The following is a 23,068-nucleotide window of genomic DNA, read 5'->3' on the forward strand; positions in this document are numbered from 1 at the left end:
GGACATTTTCGTTTCTACATGTATATAACTTACCGAGACTCTGCTCATTTATGAATGAGATCTTTTCTTGTCTTGTCCATTTGGTTGGCCTTTTCCCGTATGGCCGGAGCATAGCCGGCTGACAACTTTCTTTCACTCTCATAAATTGTGCCGGAAAGAAGTGAGCATTATCAATCTACAAACAGATATACGCCATACGCAACTCCACACATACTAAGAACGTTCTACTCGTACATGAATAGTTTACGAAATGCCAAGCCTGCTGCTATATTAACCTATTTCAAACCTTAATGCCCAGCGACAAATGGGGTGTAAACAAGTAAGTAAGTAGGGTATGATGAGCCGAGCAAAGAACAACAACAACAACAACAGTAAGAGAAGCCAAGCCGAATGCATCGATCGCTCTATGCCACATAGAAACCCAGTAGGAAAGGGGAAAGTAGAAGATATAATAGTAGACGCCACCGCACCGCACCGCACCGCACCGCACGGTGCTGAAACACAATTTATCCGACTGGCAGATATAGTACGTAGACCGCTGGAAAGCTGGTTTGGTGCTGGGCAGCAGATGGATTGTGAAGTGCAAGGCTAGGGGAAGAGAGGAAGGTACAAGGCGTGTTGCAGGTTGGATCGCAGGTGGGGAAATACTGCTATGAGAACCGCCTGTGCCATAATAAATATAGGCAGAGCGGTTGTAATGATTACGTCGACAACGCTTGATTAATCATCCTTGTATCGATCGCGCTCAGCGCCAGATTGAGTCCTGCTCGATCGTCCGGGCGAGGGAGTCGCAAATCGGCCCCGCAGGGTCGAGGGAGATGAAGATGAGGAGGTCCCGTTGGGGAGGAGGGAGCTCGATGCGGATCCGGCGCTTCGTTCGAGTTTTGCGCGCCGTGTGTTGGTGGTGGATGCATCGGCGGGCCCCGGCGGGTGGTTGGTTGTTGTTGCTGGCTCTAGTCCGCCGTGCAATTCGATCAGATCGCCCATGGCGCGATGACGGCCGTTGGGTTGGATCTGGATCGTGGAGTCGGGGTTGTTGGGGGCATTGGTTGCCTGCTGCAGATCGTTGAGGCTGGCTTTGGCGCGACTAGTCATCTTGCGGACCCAGGATTCGACGGCCCCGCCGATGTTCTCGAGGCCCGTGGGGGTGTTGGAGACAGCAGAGGCGGTGGGGGTATCGGAGGTGGTGTCGAAGTCCGGGGGCCGGGTTGCGGGGGCGAGATTGGGCAGGTGATGGGCGAAGAATTTGCTCAGCCCGTCCATTGCGGGGCCAGGAGCTGTGATGTCGCGGTCGAGTGTGCCGACGCCAGGAGCGGAGAACTGGATACCGCTGCGTTGGCGCTGATGCCGGGCTCCAGGCCTTTTGGGGGCTTTCGATGAAGAAGGGTCGGTGGGTTGGCGGCTCCATTGAAAGATAGCAGGATTGAAGGACTGGGGTTCAGCCGGTGATGAAGATACAGACGACGTAGTTGCCGTTCGTCCCTGGTCTGAAGATGGAGAGGGCACCGAATCGGTGCATGATACCGATTTTCGCCGTGTACGTGGGAAGAACCCTAATGCGCCTCGGGGGATGCGGCCTATCTCAACTGGCGCACCGAAGCCTTCAATCTGTACCCAAGATTCGTGCTTCCAAACCCGATCCCCGTCGCCTTCGGATATACTATGTGATATTTCTGCCTTCGGAGGCCACGGCACCGCAGTAGGTGCAATCGAGCTGCCGTTCAAGTCTTCCAGAGACTCGTGTGTGCCGTTCGAAAGCTCGGCGTTGGCTTCATCTCGTATAGGCCGGCCCTTGACAGAGCAAGAGTCAACCGGTAGGAGAACCGTTTTCCGGCCTTGTATGCTATCGCTGGGCCAGAATCCATTGGCCTTCCTAAATATTGCCGGTTGGCAACCATAACGTATCGTGACTCCGGTGATGGTGTCTGTCGCCTGCACGTGGTGTATGTATACTAGGGCGTCCTCATCTTGTTCCGGGTCGATGTTGGAATGACCCGTCTGGTCGCTCGAGTCCCGCCGCTTGTGCCGGGAATTTATCGTCCAATCTGGTCCCGTGTCGGCCAATAATAGAGCCTCGCGTTTCTTTGCCTGTACCAATGCTTGCCGCTCTTCCTTGGTCCCGATTCCGACTTCTGGTGTCAAGGGGGCCGACGGTCCCCATGACGCAGGTATTGACGAACGGGGAGGGGGTCTCGAATATAGATCTGGTCGTGAGGGTTTCCTGGCATGTGTCCGTGTATTACCGTTGGGGGCTGGTCGCGCAATATCGCTGCCTAGTACCGACGAGGCCAAGCTTTGTAACGAGGACCATGATGCATCCAGAAAATCTAAGGAGGTTCTGATGTCTCAGCGAATTTGTATCCCGTTCCTAGGTCGTTGGTCACCCACCTAGAGAGCTATTTCCTCGATTGCGGTTGAAAGACTCGGTAGCTCGAGAAGGATGTTTCATCGGAATAGGGGACACTCCGCGAGAGGGATTCGGAGACGGGGTGGCACCGCGAGAGCGAACAACCGACTCCGAAGAAAGCATCGACGAGAGTCCGGAGGATTGCATTTGTCTCCCACTATCGTCATTGTCGCTGTCCACGATGGAGATCAAGCGGCGAGTTCGCGGTCGCACTGTCGAGGTGGATCTAGTGCTTGCGGTCGCGGGGTGGAAGGCATCGGCCAAGCCACTGTTGGAACTCATCCCTGGTTATGGCAAGAAGAGGATAATGAGAGTCTAAAGAGGTCGTCAACTCCCCGGAGTGAGCTTAGCTTGGATGAGATCGCCCAGGCACTGATTGCCATCGGAGGTCTCTATCTCAGACCATTCGTCATGCGGCGTCTATGGTTATCGCATCCGTGTCCTAGTCTTGAAACACCCGCGGTGTCCGGTGTCCGTGAGGACAAAAGCACTCGTGCTTTGACCCGATTGAGAAGACTATGTCAATTCGACAATCTAGAGGCTCTAGGCCACCACCGAGGGTTGAGCTAACTTTTGGGGAGGGAAGGTTGGGGGAGGGGAGAGCGCGGGATAAGAGTAAGTAAGTATGGAGTCTAGTCCCTTGTGATGACGACTCCAGGTCGGGGAAGCTGATCGATCGTGCTCAGGGCGGGAGGGGGGCGGACTGTCCCCTGATCAGATCGGATATGAAGCCAAAAGGACTCGGGGGGGGGAGTTTTGAAGCTGAAAGAGAAAGCAGAAAGGACAGCGGCGACGAGTGACGAGGAGTAAGGCGAATGAGTGGGAACCGCTTGATCTGCAAGAAGTCCTTCCCCAATGTAATCTCTCTCTCTCTCTCTCTTGGGGTGTCGCTGTGTCTCGCCCTCCCTTAACGTTCGCCCTGTGGCGTACCAAGTCTTACCGTATTGTATTATATGACACGACCGCCCTTGGCAGGCCGCGTAATCGGGTTACAATACTATTTCCATTGGTAATGCCGAGAATAGTAGGAATCTTCCTATTTCTTGGAGAGCCATCAGTGATAGTTGATACAGAAAAGGATAACAACAGTCTATGCACAGAAGCTTGTCTAGTAAGCCATTCGGACCAAAAAAGAGAAGAAAAGAAAAGAAAAGACATTTAATGCACAGAGTGCACCAGCCAGTAATTGTAACTGACATTCAATTCACGCTGAGAAAGCCAGAGAACCAGAGAGGAGAAAACGCCGGGCCCGTCAGACAAGTATAAGTTGACAAGGAGGTAACATGAATAGGAAATTCCAATTGATGCAGGAAGACAATATATAGATTACTCAGGAGGCTCGGCCATCTCTGCCGGTCGTGTCTCTGCTTCAGACATCGCTTCGGACTCGGTGCTCCATTCTTTCTCCGAGTTTGCTTTGCTCTGCATCTGCGCGGGTGGGGGGATGACCCGAACACCACCAGCGCGGCTAAAGAAATCTTCCGTGCGGAGACCACGAACATCCTTGGGATCTACTGAAGCCATTTGCTGTCCATCGGCTTTTTTCTGTCGGATCAACTCGCGCACGGGAACCATGGCGGCGTCACGGCAGGCCTCTTTGATATCACTGCCGGACATGCCGGACATGGCCTTGACTAGATAGTGCAGATCAAAGTTGTCCCGGTCAACCTTGGTGTCTTTCAAGATCAGACTTAGGATCCTCATGCGCTGTGCTGCGGGTGGGAGGACGACAGGGAACTTCTTCGGCATTCGTCGAAGGATGGCATCGTCGATGTCCTGGATACGGTTGGTAGCACCCAGGACGACCACGCGCTGAGGCTCTCCCAAAGAGTTCGCTGAGGTGAGACCGTCCCAGTGCGTCATGAACTCTGCTTTGACCATGCCGCTGGCCTCATGTTCTCCGCTTCTTCTCGTGCCCAGTACGGCGTCGATCTCATCAATGAACACAATCGAAGGTTGAAGCTTCCGGGCCAGCGAGAATACTGCGTTGACAAGTTTGTTTGAGTCACCGTACCATTTCTCCGTCAATGTCGATATATGTAAATTGATGAAGCATGCGCCGCTCTCGTGCGCCAACGCTTTCGCGAGCATAGTCTTTCCGCACCCAGGCGGTCCGTACAACAAAACTCCGGAGGGTGCGGTAAGGAGCGAGGAGGATGAGGAATATAGATGGGGCATTGTCAGGGGATAAATGACAGACTCTTTGAGCTCTTCAATGATCTCGTCCAGGCCGCCTATATCTTCGAAAGACACATGAATATCATCCGGAGCAACCACGTCCATCGCAATAGCCTGTTCATATTGGTTGAGGGTCAGATCGCCTCTCTTAGGCCGGCTCTTTTCCTTGCGCCCGCGGCGCGGCGAACCCTCGTCCGACTCATCTCCGCCATCGAGTTTCCGTAAGATAGCTGCAGACTTGCGCCGTTGTTCTTCTTTTTTCTGGCTCTCTGGGTCAAAGTCGAGGCGTGAGAGAAGGTATCTAATGAGGAAATATGCAGATGCAGACTATCAGAGATGTGTTAGTTCTGTCCCGATACTCGCAATTCTCTGATGATCAACTCACGGTGCCGGCAACCATTACCAGCTCCTGTAAGAACTGTTGCCATCGGGGGCCACGAGCGGAAGCCATGATGACGGAATATAGTGGCAGATTCGAGTAACCGCTTGTCTGCAAGTATTGTAGATGGGGAAAAGCGACCGGATTGTCCAGCTCCAGTGAAACCCAAGGCGACTCGATATGATTGCGATTGTCGCCGGGTCGGCTGTCGGCGAGAGCTGAGCTGTGGCGCTCACCGGCCGGAGACGTGGCTTTGCCGGCAGAATCACATGCTTCACTGCCACAACTCAGGGCGCTTCACTTTTGGCCTTTGCGGCCTGCCGTGAGAAGTACCACCCGCTCGCGTGTCGAATCAGATGCCACCGATTCGCTGCGGGTCTTCCCCAAGGTTCCCCAAATCAGGTACGCGGAAATGTGCGGCCATCTTTCTTGAATCCCCTAAAGCTAAGCTTGACTGGGCGGATGCTGTGGCATCTAGCTACTCCTATACCACTTTTCGTTGCTATTCTGACTTGTTACTGATGATTTCCTCTTCATTCTGACCCTTAACTCCCTTTTCCTATCTTGCTTCTACCTACGCCCGAGTCCCTGCCACCGCAAACATGGCGCGTCTGGGCCGCGTAGGGTTCCTCACCCTCGCGGTGGTCTTCCACCTCATATACGCCTATTCGATCTTCGACATTTACTTCGTCAGTCCGATCGTGAGCGGAATGAAGTCTTTCCCTGTAGAACGGAACCCGGGTGCTTCTGCCCCCGCTAAAAGACTCGTTCTATTCGTGGCCGACGGCCTGCGCGCCGATAAGGCCTTTCAAGCATTGCCCGACCCCGACGAGACTGCAAATGACGACGGTGAACCTATATACCTGGCGCCATTTATCCGATCCCGCGTCCTCTCTCACGGTACTTTTGGCATTTCTCACACTCGCGTACCAACCGAATCGCGACCGGGTCACGTTGCGCTTATTGCGGGGTTGTATGAGGACGTTTCGGCGGTGACAACAGGCTGGAAGCTGAATCCCGTGAATTTCGACAGCGTTTTCAATCGGAGCAGACATACATGGAGCTGGGGAAGTCCGGATATCCTGCCTATGTTCAAAGAAGGCGCGGTTCCGGGTAGAGTGGATGCGGACGCATACGGAGAGGAGGCGGAGGACTTTACGTCAGATGCGACCAAGCTTGATACCTGGGTCTTCGACAGAGTGAAGGAACTCTTTCAGACCGCAAAACATGATCCCGAACTCGATGCCAAGCTGCGTGATGATAAGCTTGTTTTCTTCCTGCACCTTCTCGGACTTGACACGACTGGTCATTCCTACCGCCCGTACTCGAAGGAGTACTTGAGTAACATCAAGTTGGTGGACAAGGGTGTGCAGGAAATTACGCAGGTTGTAGAAGAGTTCTACGGAGACGAACAGACAGCATTTGTTTTCACCGCCGATCATGGCATGAGTGATTGGGGCAGCCATGGAGACGGTCACCCTGATAACACCCGAACACCTCTTGTTGTATGGGGTTCTGGCGTCGCAGGGCCAAAGATACCGCAGGAAAGTGGCCTGTCCGGACATGAAGATGGTGTGTCGCATGATTGGGGCTTGCACGGTGTCCAGCGGAACGATGTTGCGCAGGCTGATGTCGCAGCGCTCATGGCCTATCTTGCTGGGCTCGACTTTCCCACTAATTCAGTGGGCCAGTTGCCTCTCCCTTACCTCAACGCCAGCCCGGAGGAGAAGGCTCGTGCTACACTTGCGAACACTCAGGAAGTTTTGGAAATGTATAACGTGAAGGAAGAACAGAAAAAGGCCGTTCTTCTACGATACAAACCCTACGAGCCTCTCGACAATCACAGCGAGACTATCGATGAAATCCAGAGACTGATTGCGAGTGGTGCCTATGAGAAGTCGATCGAATTGTCGGCCTCTCTCTTCGCCGCAGCATTAGAGGGTCTGCGCTATTTACAGACATATGATTGGCTTTTCCTTCGAACTATTGTCACATTTGGATACCTGGGCTGGATTGCTTATGCGTTGACGACAGTTATCGATCTGCACGTCTTGCATGGTACTTCAGACGCCAGAAGAACTGTTTTCAGCACAACGTTTTTCTCCGGTGTATTGATGGCCATGTTCTCTGTCTTCTTTTATCAGAAGTCTTCGTGGCGCTATTATTTCTACGGTCTCTTTCCGGTCTTCTTCTGGGAAGAGGTCTTTGCGCGCAGAAAAGCTCTTTCCGCTGGACGTGAAATCCTCCTAGGTCATGTTCAATCGGCAACCGGGTATACCACATTCGGTATCCAGCTGCTGTTGTTCGTTGGAGTGCTGGAGGCATTGGTACGTGGCGATGAATGGAAGCGAAGGTAATTTGCTAATCGGCTCTCGCAGGTCCAATCGTACTTTCAACGAGAGATTCTCACGATTTGCTTCATTCTAGGAGCTTTTTGGCCCCTGGTATACGGCTTGGGCTTCTTGAAAAAGCATCCGCTGTTGTCCGCTTCGTGGATTGTTGGGTGTCTTCTCATGAGTACTTTCACTTTGCTACCTGCAAACAAAGTGGAGGACATAAACACCATGTAGGCGACTCTTGAACCCACGGATAGCTGTCAGTCTGCTTACATAAATATATAGAACTTACGGCGGCCTCTTGATGTTCTTCACGGGTCTACTATACCTGTTATTTGAAGATTCAATTTTGGGTCATGACCAAGGCTCAGATAGGCCATCCAGCAGTCGCTCCAGCCGGGGCTCACGCACTATACTAGGCATGCAGGTACGTCAAAATACTCAGATTGATCTGGTGACTGGCCAATATCTGGAGCCTTCGCAATTAGTTCGAATTTCGTGTTAATACTTTATAGCTGGGCAAGGTCCTGCTTGCTATTATAGTTACCAGATCAAGTGCGGCGTCCCTCCAGGCTAAACAAGGTCTTCCATTCGGCAATCAAGTTGTTGGTTGGGTTGTACTTGGTATATGACTCCTGCATCGCCGTTCGGAGACATCGTAACGCTAATGAGCTGCTAGTTGCATCACTTCTGTTTCCTTTTGTTCACAGATTAGCCCCCAACAACCACTATATGCACCGATTAATGGTCCTCTTTTTGACGTTCTCCCCGACATTCATCATCCTCACAATTTCCTACGAAGGCCTCTTTTACTTCGTGTTCTGCATGACCATCATGACCTGGGTACGGCTTGAGCATGCGATCTTCACCTATACATCGACTACCAAGAAAGAGGCTTTGGTCGCCGAGAAGTCTAGCACGGATGCCACGACTGTTGTCGAAGGCCACACGTACCGCTACCGGACTTTGAGTGTGTCTGATGCTCGCGTGGCCCTTTTCTTCTTCTTTCTCCTCCAATCGGGATTCTTCAGCACGGGAAACATCGCGTCTGTCTCGTCGTTCTCCCTGGACAGTGTCTACCGGCTTATTCCGGTCTTCAGTCCCTTCAGCCAGGGCGCGCTCCTGATTCTGAAAATTCTCATCCCCTTTGCGATCATCAGTGCCAATCTCGGCATCCTCAATCGGCGACTGGAGGTCGCCCCTAGTGCCCTGTTCATGGTCGTGATGTCCATCTCGGACATCATGACGCTGAACTTCTTCTACATGGTCCGCGACGAGGGCTCGTGGTTGGACATCGGCACGACAATCAGTCACTTTCTGATTGCCAGCTTCCTGTGTACCTTTGTGGCGGGCCTAGAATTCCTCAGTGAGGTATTTATCAGCGGAGTCGACTTTGGTCCCCGCGCCAAGCGGATCGCCGCGTCTGTCGCCGACGCCATCAATGGCAAGGTGCCAGAAAAGGTCCCCAACCGACAGGACTAAGCACGCACCTAACATTCACCTGCCTACATAGAGGATTGTCTTGAGACAAGTGGAAAGATGTAATGAGCAATTGTATTGTATATGGTCAATATAATCCAAAGATCTATTTTTGTTTACAATCCCGCTGCCATAGCCGCCCCAGCCATCACAAAGGCTGATCTCAAACAATGATGTAGTCCGAACCCCATTCAACCGAGGTGTCACAAGCCAACCCCGAGTACACCACCTACTAAACGGAACTAGTTCCATCAAGCTTTTTGACCTTACAGGAGAAGGAGGCCGGGGAGAGGGCAGTTCAGCCCACACCCCCCTTCACCCCCCCTCCCTCTCTTCTTCCATGTTACTGTTGGCGTCATACATGAGGTTAGTAGCTGATTGACTGATTGATTGATTGACACTGGAGCTGGTCCCGTCTGGTTTGACACTTGCGGGGGGAAGAGGAGCCAGCTAGCCAGCCAGGGACCCTCCCCATTCCCGCTCCGGAATTTCCCCGCTACATCCTTTGGTCTGGGTTCGTGTTCCAATCCAGGAACGAGATCGAGTTTTCGTGGAGGGGGACACTTTGTAGTCATTGGTTCTTGTTCCAGGGCTGGAGATGAGTGATTTGGGGTTATAGAGTGTGGTTGGAAAGGGTAGGGGTTGCGAAGGAGGGCGGGAGGGTTTTGGTGGTGGTAGTAATGGTGGTGATAAGTACAGCACTTCCTGCAGGAATAGACCTGGCAGGCTTGTATAGGCACTTTGGAGGATTTATATGACCGATTGGAAGGGTAGGGGGCAAGATGGACTCATTGATAAAACCATATCTAAACGAATTAATGGAACGAACTGGCGATCTGGTCTTTGCGAATCATTATTGGCAATAGTTAAGCTGATCTGTATGTGTGCGTGGTTGAATTCATCGGAAATAGCACCCTAACCGAGATTTGTGGATGATGATCGCTCGCTCACTCAAAACTTGGGTTATCGGAATACCCTAAATACTACCCCCGAGGAGTTTGAGGGAAGTGGATTAGGGAAAGGTAAGGGTAAGGTTTGATGCGCGGTTAGAAATTCAGATTTGACGCACGCGGGTGAATTTTTAGGTTGAGGTTTTTTCTCCGATGGTTAGTTATACTAGCATGTCTTGTCATACTTGCGCCTTGCTTGGAATTGATGTGGAAGCTTTGATGGAACTTTCACCTCTGTGTGGTCGGTCGGAATTAGGATAACTAAGCTGCCAGCCAGTCAAAGGGTGAGGAATTGCAATGCATGGAAGGGTGGCATAAGAAACACTCAGGGCAGTAATGAAGAGGCGCCTCGGTCAGGTAATGGGATCCACTTTGTGGGGAGGGCGAGGAAGGGCAAAGAAAAGTAATCCAGACTCAAATGACTTGGGATGTGTAGAAAGTGACACCGATCATGGAAGCTTATGTTGGCGCTGCTGAGCATCGTATAAGTATGGCTTGTGGAGTGAGGGTCGTAGGTGAAGAGGTACACGAGACCCTTAGCTATAATGAATGAGATTAGGTAGGCAGAGAGTAATCGATTCATCTCTATGACAATCCCCGGGTCCTCCTCGAGTATCATCCCTGTCTCATGATAGACCCATTCAAATCACTGGCAATAAGACTGCTAGTTGTCAAATCACTGTCATGGACAGACTCATCTCTAGACTCTAGCTCGGACATGGTTCCTATCAAGAAGACAAGACCTGAAGGGACCCTACCTGGTCAGTCTAAGGGTAACTAAAGATACTAAATTCTGGGACCAGCAACCAGGAAAGACAGCAGCAATACTAAGCAGTTTGCTCTGCTCCACTCTGGTCTCGTTCTCTCCCTCCCCCCTCCCCCTACGGAGTACCTAGCCTGCCATTGAAACGGTCATACTACTTGAACGGTATGGTCTGTCTGTCTTGTCTCTCTGTCTTTCCAGCCTGACGCCACCCTGCAGGTCAATCTTCTGCGATTTCTTCTTTCTCCCTCTGCTGTTGATGGTCCGTCCCTTGACTTTTTTTGAGTTAATCCCATATTATCACTATTATTACCACCACCACCACCACCAGCCAACCATCACTGTAACTATTCTTATTGCTGTCTAGGGTAGTCGTAACTATTCCCAGTCCTCTTTCGGGTTCCTGAACAACAACACCTAACATCTACCTCTTCCTTCCCTCTCGTTCCGGAAATTTCCCTCCCCTGCGCCCCTCCTCATTCCCCTTCGTCTTACTCTTCCACTCTCTCACTTGTCCTCCTGATCCTCAAGTCCATCTTCCCACGTTTGAGTGGCGTTTCTCCTGCTGGCTTGGCCTTAAATCGTCTCATTCCGCCCCGTCCCCTGGTCAATTTACCCTTGTCGGGGAACTAAGACAGACAGGCTACGCCGTTCCGGGTCAGTTCCAGTAGCTGATCAGAGCAACCCACGGGCGAAAAAAAGAAGGTTAGCAAAAGCCAAAAAAAAGCAGAGTCACCAACTCTGCGCATCTTGCTCGAATCTCTTCTCTCTCAATTTTCTTTTTACGTCTTATCCCCGTTCTCGACCTTCTCCCCCATCCTTTCTCTTCCGTCCGTTTTAGCACGCCCCTTTCCGTCGCGCCCAGTTGTCCCTTTACGCTGTTAGTCTCTGTCTGGATGGATACCCTATGGCCATGAACACAGCAGAGAATCACATCGAAATAACAGCCACCAGAACCAGCCCAGCTCCGAGCACTGCGGGCTCAACGGGAACCTCTGGGATTACGGTGCGCACAGCACCTAGCGGACACATGAGTTTCCGAAGGTGAGTGTTGTTGTGCTCTCTTCCCTTTGCACTGTCGCGGGCGTTTGCGCTCGCTCGCGGGGTTGCAAGACTTCTATCAGGAGCTGAGGTGCAAAGGCCCCTTTGAAATTGGTGGTTATTTAAACCACTGGATAAAATGCAGAGGCTCGGATCTAGACTGGGGAACTTATAGAAGCTAATCTTCTTTATCTAATCGCTTTGCGAAACAGACAACGTGCGTCGCGTGCTTGTGAGGTACGTCTTTTTGTTCCTGCGAGGTCGCGTTGTGCTGGACTGCCTCGGCACCTCGGCTCAGCCCAGCAGTTGCTTTGCTCTCGTTTTGCTTGCCCGCCCGCCCGCGATAATGCATGCGGTCGATGCTGGTCGTACGATAGCAACACAATCACACCAGCCTGGACCAGATTTGATTATTGTTCGTGCTGACTGACTGATTTCTTTGCATTGTTAAGACATGCCATGCTCGCAAAGTGAGTGCTTCCCCTCCCGGGCAAACTATGTTGCAGGGCAATCTCCCTTACCGGTCGCTCGCCCGTCCTTGCGCCCGTGGGGTTCATGACGGGACTGTATCGCTAACTGCATCACCACAACCTCAGGTTCGCTGCGATGCCGCCAGTCTAGGTGTTCCATGCACCAATTGTGTGGCCTTTTCAATCGAGTGCAAGATCCCAACGCCGAAGCGCAAGAAGAATCAGTCGAAGTCGAAGGAGTCTGAAGGGTACGCTTTAGTCCTATCACGAGGAGCTTCCGACTTTTACCCGCGCTAATCATGATCTGCTTGCAGAAGTGAGGAACGCGATGAGAACCCCCCAGAGGCAAAGCAGGAACCGCCTAGTGTCACAACCACGGCGCCGCCGACCAGCGTGGCATCCAGCGGTCGCAATGCCACCTTCGGATATCGAGAGAGTCAAATGGCGATGGACGGAATGCCGGTAACTAGCCTCACCGAATCGCAAGCTGCGAAACAAGCGTCCCATGACTCAGCCTATGCCCAGTTCATGAAGCCCAAATTCGCACGGGCCCCCATAAAGGAAGCTGGAAGAGTTGCCTATCTTGGCGAGTCGTCAAACCTGTCGCTCCTAGTGCAAGATCGCCATGGCACCACCGATGTTGTGCACTATCCTCTACCCCCCAACATGGGAGGCACGCGCGCGAGAGTAACAGACCTGGATAGCCTGGAATTGGACATTCTTCACCAACGTGGTGCCTTTCTGCTACCGCCGAAACCACTGTGTGACGAGCTGGTCGAGGCCTACTTCAAATGGGTCGCCCCGGTGGTCCCCATTGTTAATCGGAGTCGATTCATGCGGCATTACCGCGACCCCAAGAATCCGCCTTCCTTGCTTCTTCTCCAAGCCATTCTCCTTGCTGGTTCGAGAGTCTGTACGAATCCGCAACTCATGGACGCCAACGGCTCAACAACCCCGGCCGCTATGACGTTCTACAAGCGCGCCAAGGCACTGTACGACGCCAACTATGAAGATGATCGCGTCACGATTGTTCAAGCCTTGGTCCTTTTGGGCTGGTACTGGGAGGGACCGGAAGGTATGTTCTGCTAGGCTGTGCTCTGCTTGCGGCAGAATTGACATGCTTTAGATGTGACGAAGAACGTTTTCTACTGGACACGAGTCGCTATGGTGGTGGCACAGGGGTCGGGCATGCATCGGAGGTATGGTAATCTGCCCATTCATGAAAGCTTATGCTGATCAACGTGCAGTGTGGAATCGTCTCAGCTTAGCAAGCCCGACAAGCGGCTATGGAAACGTATTTGGTGGACTCTCTTTACAAGAGATAGATCAGTCGCCGTTGCGCTCGGTCGTCCCATTGGCATCAACACGGACGACTCTGATGTGGGAATGTTGACGGAAGATGATTTCATTGAAGATGAGGTCGATATTGCCGCCGAGTATCCACCCGATCCGGTACACGTGCAATTCTTCCTCCAATACGTCAAGTTATGCGAGATCATGGGCCTAGTCCTTTCCCAACAGTACTCTGTGGCCTCAAAGTCAAGGCGAATGAATGCGATGGACTTGACCCACTCAGACATGGCACTGGCAGATTGGCTACAGAACTGCCCGAAAGAAGTATGTTGGCAACGACAACAACATCACTTTTGGGCGGCCCTGCTTCATGCGAACTACTAGTGAGTCTCTTACCAGGGCCCCTCGGCTTCTATGACTAACGTTTTCCAAAGTACAACACTCTGTCTGTTGCATAGAGCGCATATGCCTCCTGCCTCCTCAGTTCCCGGCAGTTACCGCGTGGAGGAGATGACCTATCCATCACGTACTATTGCTTTCCAAGCTGCAGGGATGATCACGTCCATTGTTGAAAATCTTCAAGCTCATCATGAGATACGCTATACGCCCGCCTTCATGTGAGTGGGATCGGCTGTCAACTGTTACCCTGCTGGTGCTAACTTTTGGACAGTGTGTACAGTTTGTTCTCAGCTCTCATTATGCACGTCTACCAAATGCGATCATCTGTACCCTCGATTGTGGCAACCTGTCAGGAGAGAATCAACATCTGCACGCAGGCTCTCAAAGACGTGTCCAAGGTCTGGCTTGTAGCCAAGATGGTACACACACTGTTCGAATCTATCCTTGGCAACAAGGTCCTGGAGGAACGTCTGCAGAAGGCTGCAGGCAAGAGGCATCAGCGTGTACGGCCTGAGATGCCGCAGCAGCCCCACGTCAGAAGACCTGATCCACCAAAGCGCAAGTTCGATGATATGGACCTTGGCTTGCCAAATGGAGGACCAACACCCCCGGTGTCCTACGAGCGATCTCGGCCCCAAACCCCAGCGGTTACCCCCTCTCGGGAGATGCAGCCCGGTTCAAATGTGCCGCAAGGTTCACCTCCCGGACATGGAGGCCCCGGTAACTCACGGGCAAATACGCGTCCAACAACACCATTCAATCAATTTTCCTTGCCTGCCACACCGCCAGACCTCTTCCTTGTCACGCGAACAACACCCAATCTATCACCATCTCTGTGGGAAAACTTCCAACCCGACCAGCTGTTCCCCGACGGCACGGCGTTCTTCCCAGAACTGACATCTCCACAACCGGCTACAGTCGATCCGCAACTGCAGGTACCGTCCCAACTTCAAGCACCAGGAATGATGCCGCAGCACATGGCAGGACGGAGCAGTATTTCCACCTCCCATAGAAGTCCGGAATTGCTGTCCAATTTGCCTCCAGGCATTGCTCTGCAGAATCAACATGCACAACCAATGTATGGCTTGGAAAACCAAGCGTGGCCAATGCAGAACCTCGAGGCGAGTCTGCGTCCCATGGATGCGGGTAGTCAAGATGACAACTGGAGTACGAGCTCCCGCAGTGGCCCAACTGCTCCAACCACTCTTAATGTAGAAGACTGGTAAGCTCTTACATTCTCTGCAGTGAAGCCCTCACAGGCTGTCTCCACATGTGTGCCTTACTGATAATTGCCAATAGGTTTCAGTTCTTCGGTATCAATGGCAGTTTCGGTGAAATGGCGACCTGAGAAGGTTTAAAGTGTATAGCTTATCCTGTGCCGGTCGGGGACGTGATGCCATCAATGGACAGGAAGTTGTTTCGAGGATGATAGTTGTCCTTACGTCTTTAGCTTTGCTGGAATGCAATCCCGGTTTCTGCCAGGGTAGAGTGGACGCCATGTTGGAGACGGTTTCGCGGGGGGAATGGAGGGAGGTCAACTTCTTTGCATGCAGTGAATCATGGAGTAAGGAGGGACTTGGGCCATGATGATACTCCTGTATATATACTCACACATATGAAAGGAACTGGCATACTGCAGGTGGCAGATTTATATTCTTCCCTTCAGTCCTGGGAGAGAGTTGTTGCTGACTCACTTTCTCATACCCCTTCATCATGTGATGATACTTTCCCTGTTTTGGATTAGTGAATGACGACATCGCGACTTAGCCAATGACAGGGGAGTTGTGTCTGGGTCTCTCTCCATACCGACTTCCGTCTAGAAGACGGGCGGCCGACCGGCTAGTCCGCTATGGTGGGTGTGACTCTTCTGGGGAACGAACACCATAATTTCCGTTCATCTTCTCCTTCACTTTTATTCTTCGACTCCCCAAAACATTCATTCCCATTATTTGGCAAGCTTGTGTTGTTCTTGCCCATTGATTCTTGGTCATTTGATTGGTCTATCTTCGTGTGTTCTCTATTTCCTGCTTTCTCTCCCAATTCCCCTTCCCTCCTGACGGTTCTGCCTCCGCGAATCCTTCTCTCCCCGCAGCGATGTCGGCCTCAGGATCCGGTGCTGAATCCAGCGCCACGAAGAAGGCATTTCCTCACGTCGACCTTGAAGGCCACAATCTACCCCCCTCTCCTGCTCCTTCTAGCCCCCATGCTGGCCGACGTTATAATATCGCCACTGAACTAGTCTACACGGACAGTAATGACCAGTACAATGCCAGCAGCGTCCCGATCTATCAGGTACCGACCAGCCCGTTCAGTCCTACGACATTTCCCGCAATTACCTGTGATATCTTGCAGAGGCAATTGGCGTGCGAATGAGAGCTAATCAGAGTCCGTGTAGAGTGCCACTTTCAAGCAAACCTCCGGCGCAGGCGGCGGCGAATACGACTACACCCGCTCCGGAAATCCCACCCGTACGCACCTGGAGCGGCACCTGGCGAAGATCATGTCGGCTCAGCGTGCCCTAGTGGTTTCGTCTGGTATGGCCGCTCTGGATGTGATCACCCGATTGCTTCGTCCTGGTGATGAGGTGGTGACTGGTGACGATCTTTACGGCGGAACCAACCGTCTTCTCAAGTATCTCTCTACCAACGGCGGAATCATCGTGCACCACGTGGATACCACCGCCCCCGAGAAAGTGCGCGAGGTCCTGACCGCGAAGACGGCCATGGTTCTGCTCGAGACCCCGACCAACCCTTTGATCAAGATCGTCGACATTCCCCAAATTGCCGCGGCTGCCCACGAGGCGAACCCCAACTGTCTGGTCTCCGTCGACAACACCATGATGTCGCCCCTTCTTCTCAACCCTCTCGATCTGGGCGCCGATATTGTTTACGAGAGTGGTACAAAGTATCTGTCGGGTCACCACGATCTCATGGCGGGTGTGATCGCGGTGAACGACCTGGCTCTTGGCGAGCGGCTCTATTTCCCCATCAATGCGTCCGGTTGTGGTTTGTCACCTTTCGACTCGTGGCTGCTGCTGCGTGGTGTGAAGACGCTGAAGGTGCGCATGGATCAGCAGCAGGCGAACGCGCAGCGGATCGCCGAGTATCTCGAGGCCCATGGCTTCAAGGTTCGCTACCCTGGGTTGCGGTCGCACCCTCAGTATGAGCTTCACCACTCTATGGCCCGTGGCTCCGGCGCAGTTCTTTCGTTTGAGACTGGGGATGTGGGTGTTAGTGAGCGAATCGTCGAAAGCGCCAAGCTGTGGGCCATCAGCGTGAGTTTTGGTTGTGTGAACAGCTTGATCAGTATGCCTTGCCGCATGAGCCATGCCAGCATCGACGCCAAGACGCGGAAGGAGAGAGCGATGCCAGAGGATCTCATTCGGTTGTGTGTGGGTATCGAGGATGTAGACGATCTGATCGATGACCTGCAGCGTGCGGTAAGTTTGGCCTTTTAACCAATCGTAGTTTCGGCCAGTTGTAACTAACAACAATGTGCAGCTGGTGCAATCCGGCGCCGTCAACGTCACCTTGGACGGATTCCAGGCGAACACGTCCAACTGAGCGACATATGCATAATGAGACTGGCCGGGATACTGTGCGTTGGGCCTTGATGGAAGGGAGGAGGCCCAGGGGGAGAGGGATTTATGAATTGGGAGACAATGATTTTCTGTCGGGCGTTTGGAGCATGTTTTAATTCAATTTGTATGTAAGGAGATCTGGAAGCAAAGAAATGATAGATCCGATCCAGCATTTGATCCAGCAACTTGACGCGGAAGGGGGTCGAGCTGTCACTCTCCGTCGGCAGTTTGAATATCCCTTAGAATTGATTTGATTCGATTACGTCGGCCGGCATCGGAGGACATTTCCCGAGGCGCATCCAAATTATGCCGAGCGGGTGGTTCTCGTCCGCTCCTGCAAGTCAGCGCCGGCCGATTGACGATGACTGTTTTTTTCTGCCTGCTTTTTCGGCTGACGTTCGTTCTCCCTGCAGACAGGTACTTGGGCACGCTGGTAACCAACACGATGTTAGAGTAGTTTGAGTGAGGCTTTTTTTTTCTCCCCCTTTCCTACCTGGACCTCATCTTCTTTTTGAGTCCTCTCCGGCAATTGTCTTGTCCAGCCACCGTCCGGATGACGTTATATTAGCGACCGATTTTCCCATCCATTCTGTCGTTTGAAAATGCCGCGGGATGCCCTATCTCAAGAGGCGCCATCGTCTTTGAGTATGTCGGCCATCGCAGAGCGCTCCGTCTCGACGACGAGATGGAACACCGACCGGTTAGGGACGCGATTGGGAGTGGATGTTGCGAGCGCGGCCACGGCGGGTGCTTTAACCTGTCCAGTGATTACCGTGATTGATCGGTACGTGCTATACTTCGAAGTCAAAGCATCATGACCCAAACCATATGGAGCAGTATTCTAACTCTAATTCTGTGGGGGGTGATGTCCAGTGCAATCATCGAGAAAGCAGCCAAAGGCCTGCCCATTCAACAAACCATCACGTCGTGTTTCCGATCGATGGCCTCCCACCCGGGGGCCTTCTTCCTCAGCACCCCTTTCCTCCTCATCTACACGCTGTACACCTCAACCTACCTGACGGCCAATACCATTGACACGGTGATGTCGACGATGCGGGACAAGCCCTTCTCGACGGTCTTTCCGGGAACGGCCAAATTCCTCTCGACGACGGTTGTGAACATGGGGATCTGCGTATACAAGGATGCGCGATTCGCGCGCATTTTCGGGGCGGCGTCATCCTCGCCGAAACCCCCCCCTACCACCAACCCAGCATTGCCGTTGCAAGGCATCCGAACCCCCGCAGTCGCATCCTGCCACCCTGCCTCCGGCCCCGGCACCCCTAAGGTACCGCGCATCTCCTACGCCCTCTTCTGCCTCCGCGACAGCATCACCATCTTCGCCTCCTTCAACATCCCGTCCCTGGTCGCCCCCTCCATCCCCGATGCTGTGGCGGCGTCCCCCGGCATGAAGGCCGCCCTCGCGCAATTCTCGTGTCCCGCCCTGATGCAGTTCGCTAGCACGCCCATGCATCTGCTCGGCCTGGATCTGTATAACCGTCAGCCCCCCGGGGGGCTGGGGTGGCGGGAGCGGGCGGCGCGGATTCGCCGGGATTATGTGCCGAGCTGTTTTGCACGGATGGGGAAGATCGTGCCGGCTTATGGCGTCGGTGGAGTCGTTAATGTACGGATGAGGGCTTGGTTGATGGGCGCGTTGGAGGGGCGGTAGTTTCGATGTTTTGAGGAGGGGGATTGAGAGAAGGCAGGGTCAATAGTTGTACTGCTGGATGAGGATCGTTTTGGGGAGGCAATGGGAGAGCTGTTTTCCATTTATCGGGGATCCAGCTGGACGTTTGAGGTGCACCGCGCCTCCTTCTTGCAACTTCTAATCGCCCTTGGCAGGTGTCCGGAGCGTGATGCTTTCTTACACCCTTGCCTACGCACATATCTGTTTCTACATCAACCACTACACTACATCTACACTACACCATTCTACACCGATTATACTACACGACCACCACGCTGCATACTACATACACCCTACACCTACATACAGCACATACAATACACAGCACACCTTACACAAACTCCACTCAACTCTTACGAATGAATTGCTTTGCTCACTTTTCGGATTCAAGGTATAGGTGTCGGTGTCCGGCGTTTTTCCCTTTCCCCCTCGCGCGTTTCCTATGCTCGTTACAGATGCGATAGACTAGAAGTCTAATGCCGTGCGTGACCTAATTATCTTTTCGTGCAGAATAGTTCTGCTTTGGTTGTGGAATTGTTTTTATCTATTGCACATACTGTCTATCCTATGCTAGATCAATCGGGTTGGATTAGATTCTTGGTTCTAGGTTTTTGGCATCTGGCTAGTAGGCAGGTATGGAGCTAGTTAGCTTTGAGGTGTACGGCCTGCGGTTAAGTTCTTGCCTTGCTGGACAAGAGAACTAGCGTAGCCGGCTGGCGCTGTGTGCGCTGTGTGCGTCGCTTAGTGAGATTCGGTTTCTTGTAATCGGAAAGTGGTGTTGGAATTGTATCTGGCTAGAGCTGCCTTATCAGCTGCCGGGGGGGGTATGCTTCTACCTCTTCTGACAGTGATTGGGCGTCTAAGCTCTATGCACGTCTCGCTTCTAGGTAACCATAAGAACAAAAGTATATACACCCAACGTAGTATCCACAAGCCGAATCCTATTCCTCTAGCAAATGAGCGAGCTATACTCTCATCACTATCACCCTACCCTATACTGTCCCGTTGCGTTCTAGAAACAGATTATAGACAACCCACTAAGCTCGATCAATCACCACCTGTGAAGCACAAGAATTAGCAACAAAATCCACCCAAGCTCCCTAACTTTGAAAAAAAAAAGGAAAGAGGTAAGACTTACGAAAACATCTCCGTATGCAGATACACCTCCTCCACACCCTCCTCATAACGGAACTGTGCCTCAGCCGCCGCATTGCGCACGTCGTGCACCATGGATGCGGGTCCACAGGTGAAGATCCCTATCCTTTGCGCTTCGTTGCTGGGTCCCTGGGTAGTGGGGACTGTGGTGCTGAGGAGATGGGGGAGATCCGGTCGGTGGGATGGGTGGAGGTTTATTGGGAGGGTTGTGTTTGGATTAGACGGTTGGGGGATCTCTTTGGGGGGGTTGGGTCTCTCTGTCAAGGTGGTAGCGATGGGGGTGGTGTTGTGGGTTACTCCCGTGGTTTTGGCGAGTTGCTCAGCTTCTTCGATCTGTTCGTTCGGCGGGCTGGGGGATAAGGACGAGGGAGAGGCAGAGGGAGAGGGAGAAGTGATATAGATATCGATGTGCACGTCTATCACACTTTCAGGACTGCTGAATCGCTGCAGCAGGATCCGATTGAGCTCGCCTTGGTACCACTCCGCTACTGCTGGGGATCTGGTTGCGAAGATGATGCTGATTTGAGGGAGGGGTTGAGGGGGACTGTTTCCGGCTGCTTCTGCATCGGTGATGGGGATGGAAATCGGCGTACACATGGCTGTGTGGTTCTGGGGGTTCTGGCGCGGGATGAGCTCCTCCAGTATCCCTAGGGAGAATCCACCGCCTGATCCCCCGGTTACTAGGATTACGTGGTTGAAGCGTGCGAGGTCGTTGTCGTGGGATATCCCGCCGTAGGGTCCTTCGAGAAGGACGGGCATGGAGAAGCCCGGGTGTCGGCGGGCGAGCTGTGCGAGGCGGCCTGTGATGCCCGCGCGGGGTTGGATGTAGAATGTCAGGCTGGGACAGAGGTTTCCGTTTGGTGTTTGCTTGGAGGCTGAGGTTGTGGCTGGGATTGAATTCAGAGATGACGTGGAGGTGGAGGCTAGGTTGCGGGTTGATTTGAAGGTTGAGGGGTAGGTGGTACTGATCGTGAAGGGGTGCGCGGTTAGACTGTGGAGGCCTAGTCGAGGACTGAGAAAGCGGATGAAGACATGCTGCGCGGGTCGCCAGACAACGGTGACTGTCGGGACAGTGATGCGCAGAAAGCCGCAGGGAAGAAGCTCGAACGTCGCACGGTGACGGCCGTGGATTAGATGGGTCTTGGTGAATGATATCAGGAGACTCAAGAGGTAGATCGCAACCGTCGCGATGAAGTAGTCCCTATCATGCATTAGGGCTAGCTCGAGAAGACCAGTAGCGTACATACCACGAAGAGAGACGAAAGTCACAATGAAAGAAAAAGAAGAGGATAAACAGGAACGCGGCCAGAAGATGCGTGGCCTTGAAGAACTCGTAAAAGCGATTTCTATTGAGTCAATACATACTCGACCTGGCAGAGGCGCCAGAGCTTACCTGACGGCTGGCAAGGACATAATTGTCAAATAGGCCTGTGGGATCAGAGCAGCCACCCCCGTCCAGTATGTTATTTCCGTTCTCCACTGCTTCATCATGTCGCCTTTTTGGATGTGAACGATAATAAATGGGAACGTGTGTACCAAGGCAAGGACGAACATGGCGTAGCTAGTCCAGTGATGAAAAACCTGGTCAGTTAGCTTTGCATATTGTATTGACCCATGGGCGAAGCCCTACCTGAAGCTTTTCATGGGTCACCCCGGTCAATGCTGAAATGAGATTCGCTTTCGCTCCCAGGGCCCTGTTTGTCGGTCAGTTGCGTCAAATCAGTCGGTACGACAGATACTCACAGCACAAATGGCAGCAGACCTAGCGCCATCCATCCGGCTCGGGTTGCAATGGGAGGACTGCCACCATAAGAAACAGTCTCTGTATTCGGCCAGTAGTACGGCTTTGGACCGAGGGTCATTGCTATACACCCATCAGAACAGATCATCACCATGAGTCGGGCTATCACGAACCGAAAAAGAAGATAGCCCCTACAATGATCAATAGAGGGACACCGAGAGACGGGAAGTTGAAGATGCAGGGTAATCGAAAGCTTTTGTAGGCAAGATAACGCCCCGTTGCCGTGGCCTTCCTCCAAACAGCCGTTCTTCTCACAGATACCGGACTATATTTAGCCAATATCCGGACAATCATGAAGACCCCGACGGTTGCACAGAGAAAGTATATGGTGTTCAATGCGTAGACGTGATCTGATTGGTACCTATCAAAATATCATCAGTACAAAGAAACAGCAGATGGTGTCAAGACGAACCAGTATCTCCAATGTCCGCTGCGATAGGCGCATTGTTCTGTAGTCAACTTGCAGCTATCTGCTCTAGAGGAGTGCAGCATCACCGGCTGGTCCAGCCATGGGAGACCCATCTCGAACAGAGTCCACGCGAACAATGCGTTTCAGTGTTGTAAGTATCAATCTTCCGCGCAAAATCAATAGAATGACCTTCAAAGGCAAGCTCTGCTTCGATACTGTCTATGGATAGATTAAAAGAGTTGAGCAAAGAGAGTAACCCACGCGAAGCGGTTTCATGGCAGGCCACTGCGCAGCCAGCACCTTGAAGACGGCCATAGCATCGTAATGCCCAGATAATGGACTTCTTTCCTAATACAATGACGCAGTGCTGATTGGCCGAGCGGTGCTCATAATTGAGCACATTTCGCCGTTTAGCGTGGAATGCGGACGCTTGCAGCAGTCCGCAAAAATTCTCCGTCGGGCTGGCAGATGGGCTGTCGGTTTCATCTTCGGCCGCTAAGCAATGCTGCAGAGGTTATACCTCGTAGCGAGATGAGAGTGAGCCTGGTTATTATAAGTGTGGCACTCCACAGCTGTCTAATACGTGTCTGGGGAGCAGATTTGCGCAGATAGTATAGTATCACGGCCTCGCGGTATTGTACCTGAGCAGATTCTGCGCCAATCGAGAGGTAATAGTTTGCAACTAGCCCCGATAACCGTCCCATCTGGTAGACTATGGAAGAGATCTCTGGGTTATTGGAAATA

The 23,068-nt window shown here is 52.6% G+C and overlaps 6 protein-coding genes across 6 annotated transcripts; 3 read left to right on the forward strand and 3 right to left on the reverse strand.

Annotated features, from left to right (window-relative positions):
* Nucleotides 1-656: 656 nt before the first annotated feature.
* BO97DRAFT_35952 (putative LysM domain protein) lies at nucleotides 657-2,826 on the reverse strand. The gene is made up of 2 exons (XM_025692324.1): nucleotides 2,389-2,826; nucleotides 657-2,327 (listed from the first exon to the last, which is right to left on the reverse strand). Exons 1-2 carry the CDS (start codon nucleotides 2,687-2,689, stop codon nucleotides 721-723), a joined length of 1,908 nt encoding a protein of 635 aa, XP_025552844.1. The 5' UTR covers nucleotides 2,690-2,826; the 3' UTR covers nucleotides 657-720.
* A 626-nt stretch (nucleotides 2,827-3,452) lies between these two features.
* On the reverse strand, nucleotides 3,453-5,163 carry BO97DRAFT_366740 (protein-degrading AAA family ATPase MSP1). Its single transcript, XM_025692627.1, has 2 exons — nucleotides 4,971-5,163; nucleotides 3,453-4,912 (listed from the first exon to the last, which is right to left on the reverse strand). The coding sequence occupies exons 1-2, from the start codon at nucleotides 5,034-5,036 to the stop codon at nucleotides 3,734-3,736; spliced, it is 1,245 nt and encodes a 414-aa protein (XP_025552845.1). The 5' UTR covers nucleotides 5,037-5,163; the 3' UTR covers nucleotides 3,453-3,733.
* A 259-nt stretch (nucleotides 5,164-5,422) lies between these two features.
* BO97DRAFT_366745 (mannose-ethanolamine phosphotransferase MCD4) lies at nucleotides 5,423-8,850 on the forward strand. The gene is made up of 5 exons (XM_025692628.1): nucleotides 5,423-7,291; nucleotides 7,343-7,530; nucleotides 7,586-7,727; nucleotides 7,816-7,924; nucleotides 7,980-8,850. The coding sequence occupies exons 1-5, from the start codon at nucleotides 5,567-5,569 to the stop codon at nucleotides 8,780-8,782; spliced, it is 2,967 nt and encodes a 988-aa protein (XP_025552846.1). The 5' UTR covers nucleotides 5,423-5,566; the 3' UTR covers nucleotides 8,783-8,850.
* Nucleotides 8,851-11,128: 2,278 nt separating this feature from the next.
* On the forward strand, nucleotides 11,129-15,339 carry farA (CeGAL family transcription factor). Its single transcript, XM_025695041.1, has 10 exons — nucleotides 11,129-11,536; nucleotides 11,746-11,770; nucleotides 11,986-12,003; nucleotides 12,130-12,251; nucleotides 12,318-13,078; nucleotides 13,130-13,202; nucleotides 13,251-13,679; nucleotides 13,731-13,913; nucleotides 13,967-14,917; nucleotides 14,995-15,339. The coding sequence occupies exons 1-10, from the start codon at nucleotides 11,400-11,402 to the stop codon at nucleotides 15,041-15,043; spliced, it is 2,748 nt and encodes a 915-aa protein (XP_025552847.1). The 5' UTR covers nucleotides 11,129-11,399; the 3' UTR covers nucleotides 15,044-15,339.
* A 450-nt stretch (nucleotides 15,340-15,789) lies between these two features.
* BO97DRAFT_433584 (cystathionine beta-lyase STR3) lies at nucleotides 15,790-18,941 on the forward strand (the record flags this gene model as incomplete). Its single annotated transcript, XM_025697606.1, has 5 exons — nucleotides 15,790-15,987; nucleotides 16,091-17,134; nucleotides 17,733-17,737; nucleotides 17,844-18,059; nucleotides 18,149-18,941. 5 exons carry the CDS (start codon nucleotides 15,790-15,792, stop codon nucleotides 18,939-18,941), a joined length of 2,256 nt encoding a protein of 751 aa, XP_025552848.1.
* A 1,152-nt stretch (nucleotides 18,942-20,093) lies between these two features.
* On the reverse strand, nucleotides 20,094-22,437 carry BO97DRAFT_449769 (ferric reductase family protein; the record flags this gene model as incomplete). Its single annotated transcript, XM_025698880.1, has 10 exons — nucleotides 20,094-20,367; nucleotides 20,479-20,631; nucleotides 20,710-21,001; nucleotides 21,080-21,315; nucleotides 21,362-21,460; nucleotides 21,508-21,695; nucleotides 21,745-21,808; nucleotides 21,858-21,978; nucleotides 22,029-22,276; nucleotides 22,328-22,437. 10 exons carry the CDS (start codon nucleotides 22,435-22,437, stop codon nucleotides 20,094-20,096), a joined length of 1,785 nt encoding a protein of 594 aa, XP_025552849.1.
* Nucleotides 22,438-23,068: the final 631 nt, after the last annotated feature.

Source organism: Aspergillus homomorphus (assembly GCF_003184865.1).
Source record: "Aspergillus homomorphus CBS 101889 unplaced genomic scaffold BO97scaffold_12, whole genome shotgun sequence".
Classification (NCBI taxonomy): Eukaryota; Fungi; Ascomycota; class Eurotiomycetes; order Eurotiales; family Aspergillaceae; genus Aspergillus; species Aspergillus homomorphus.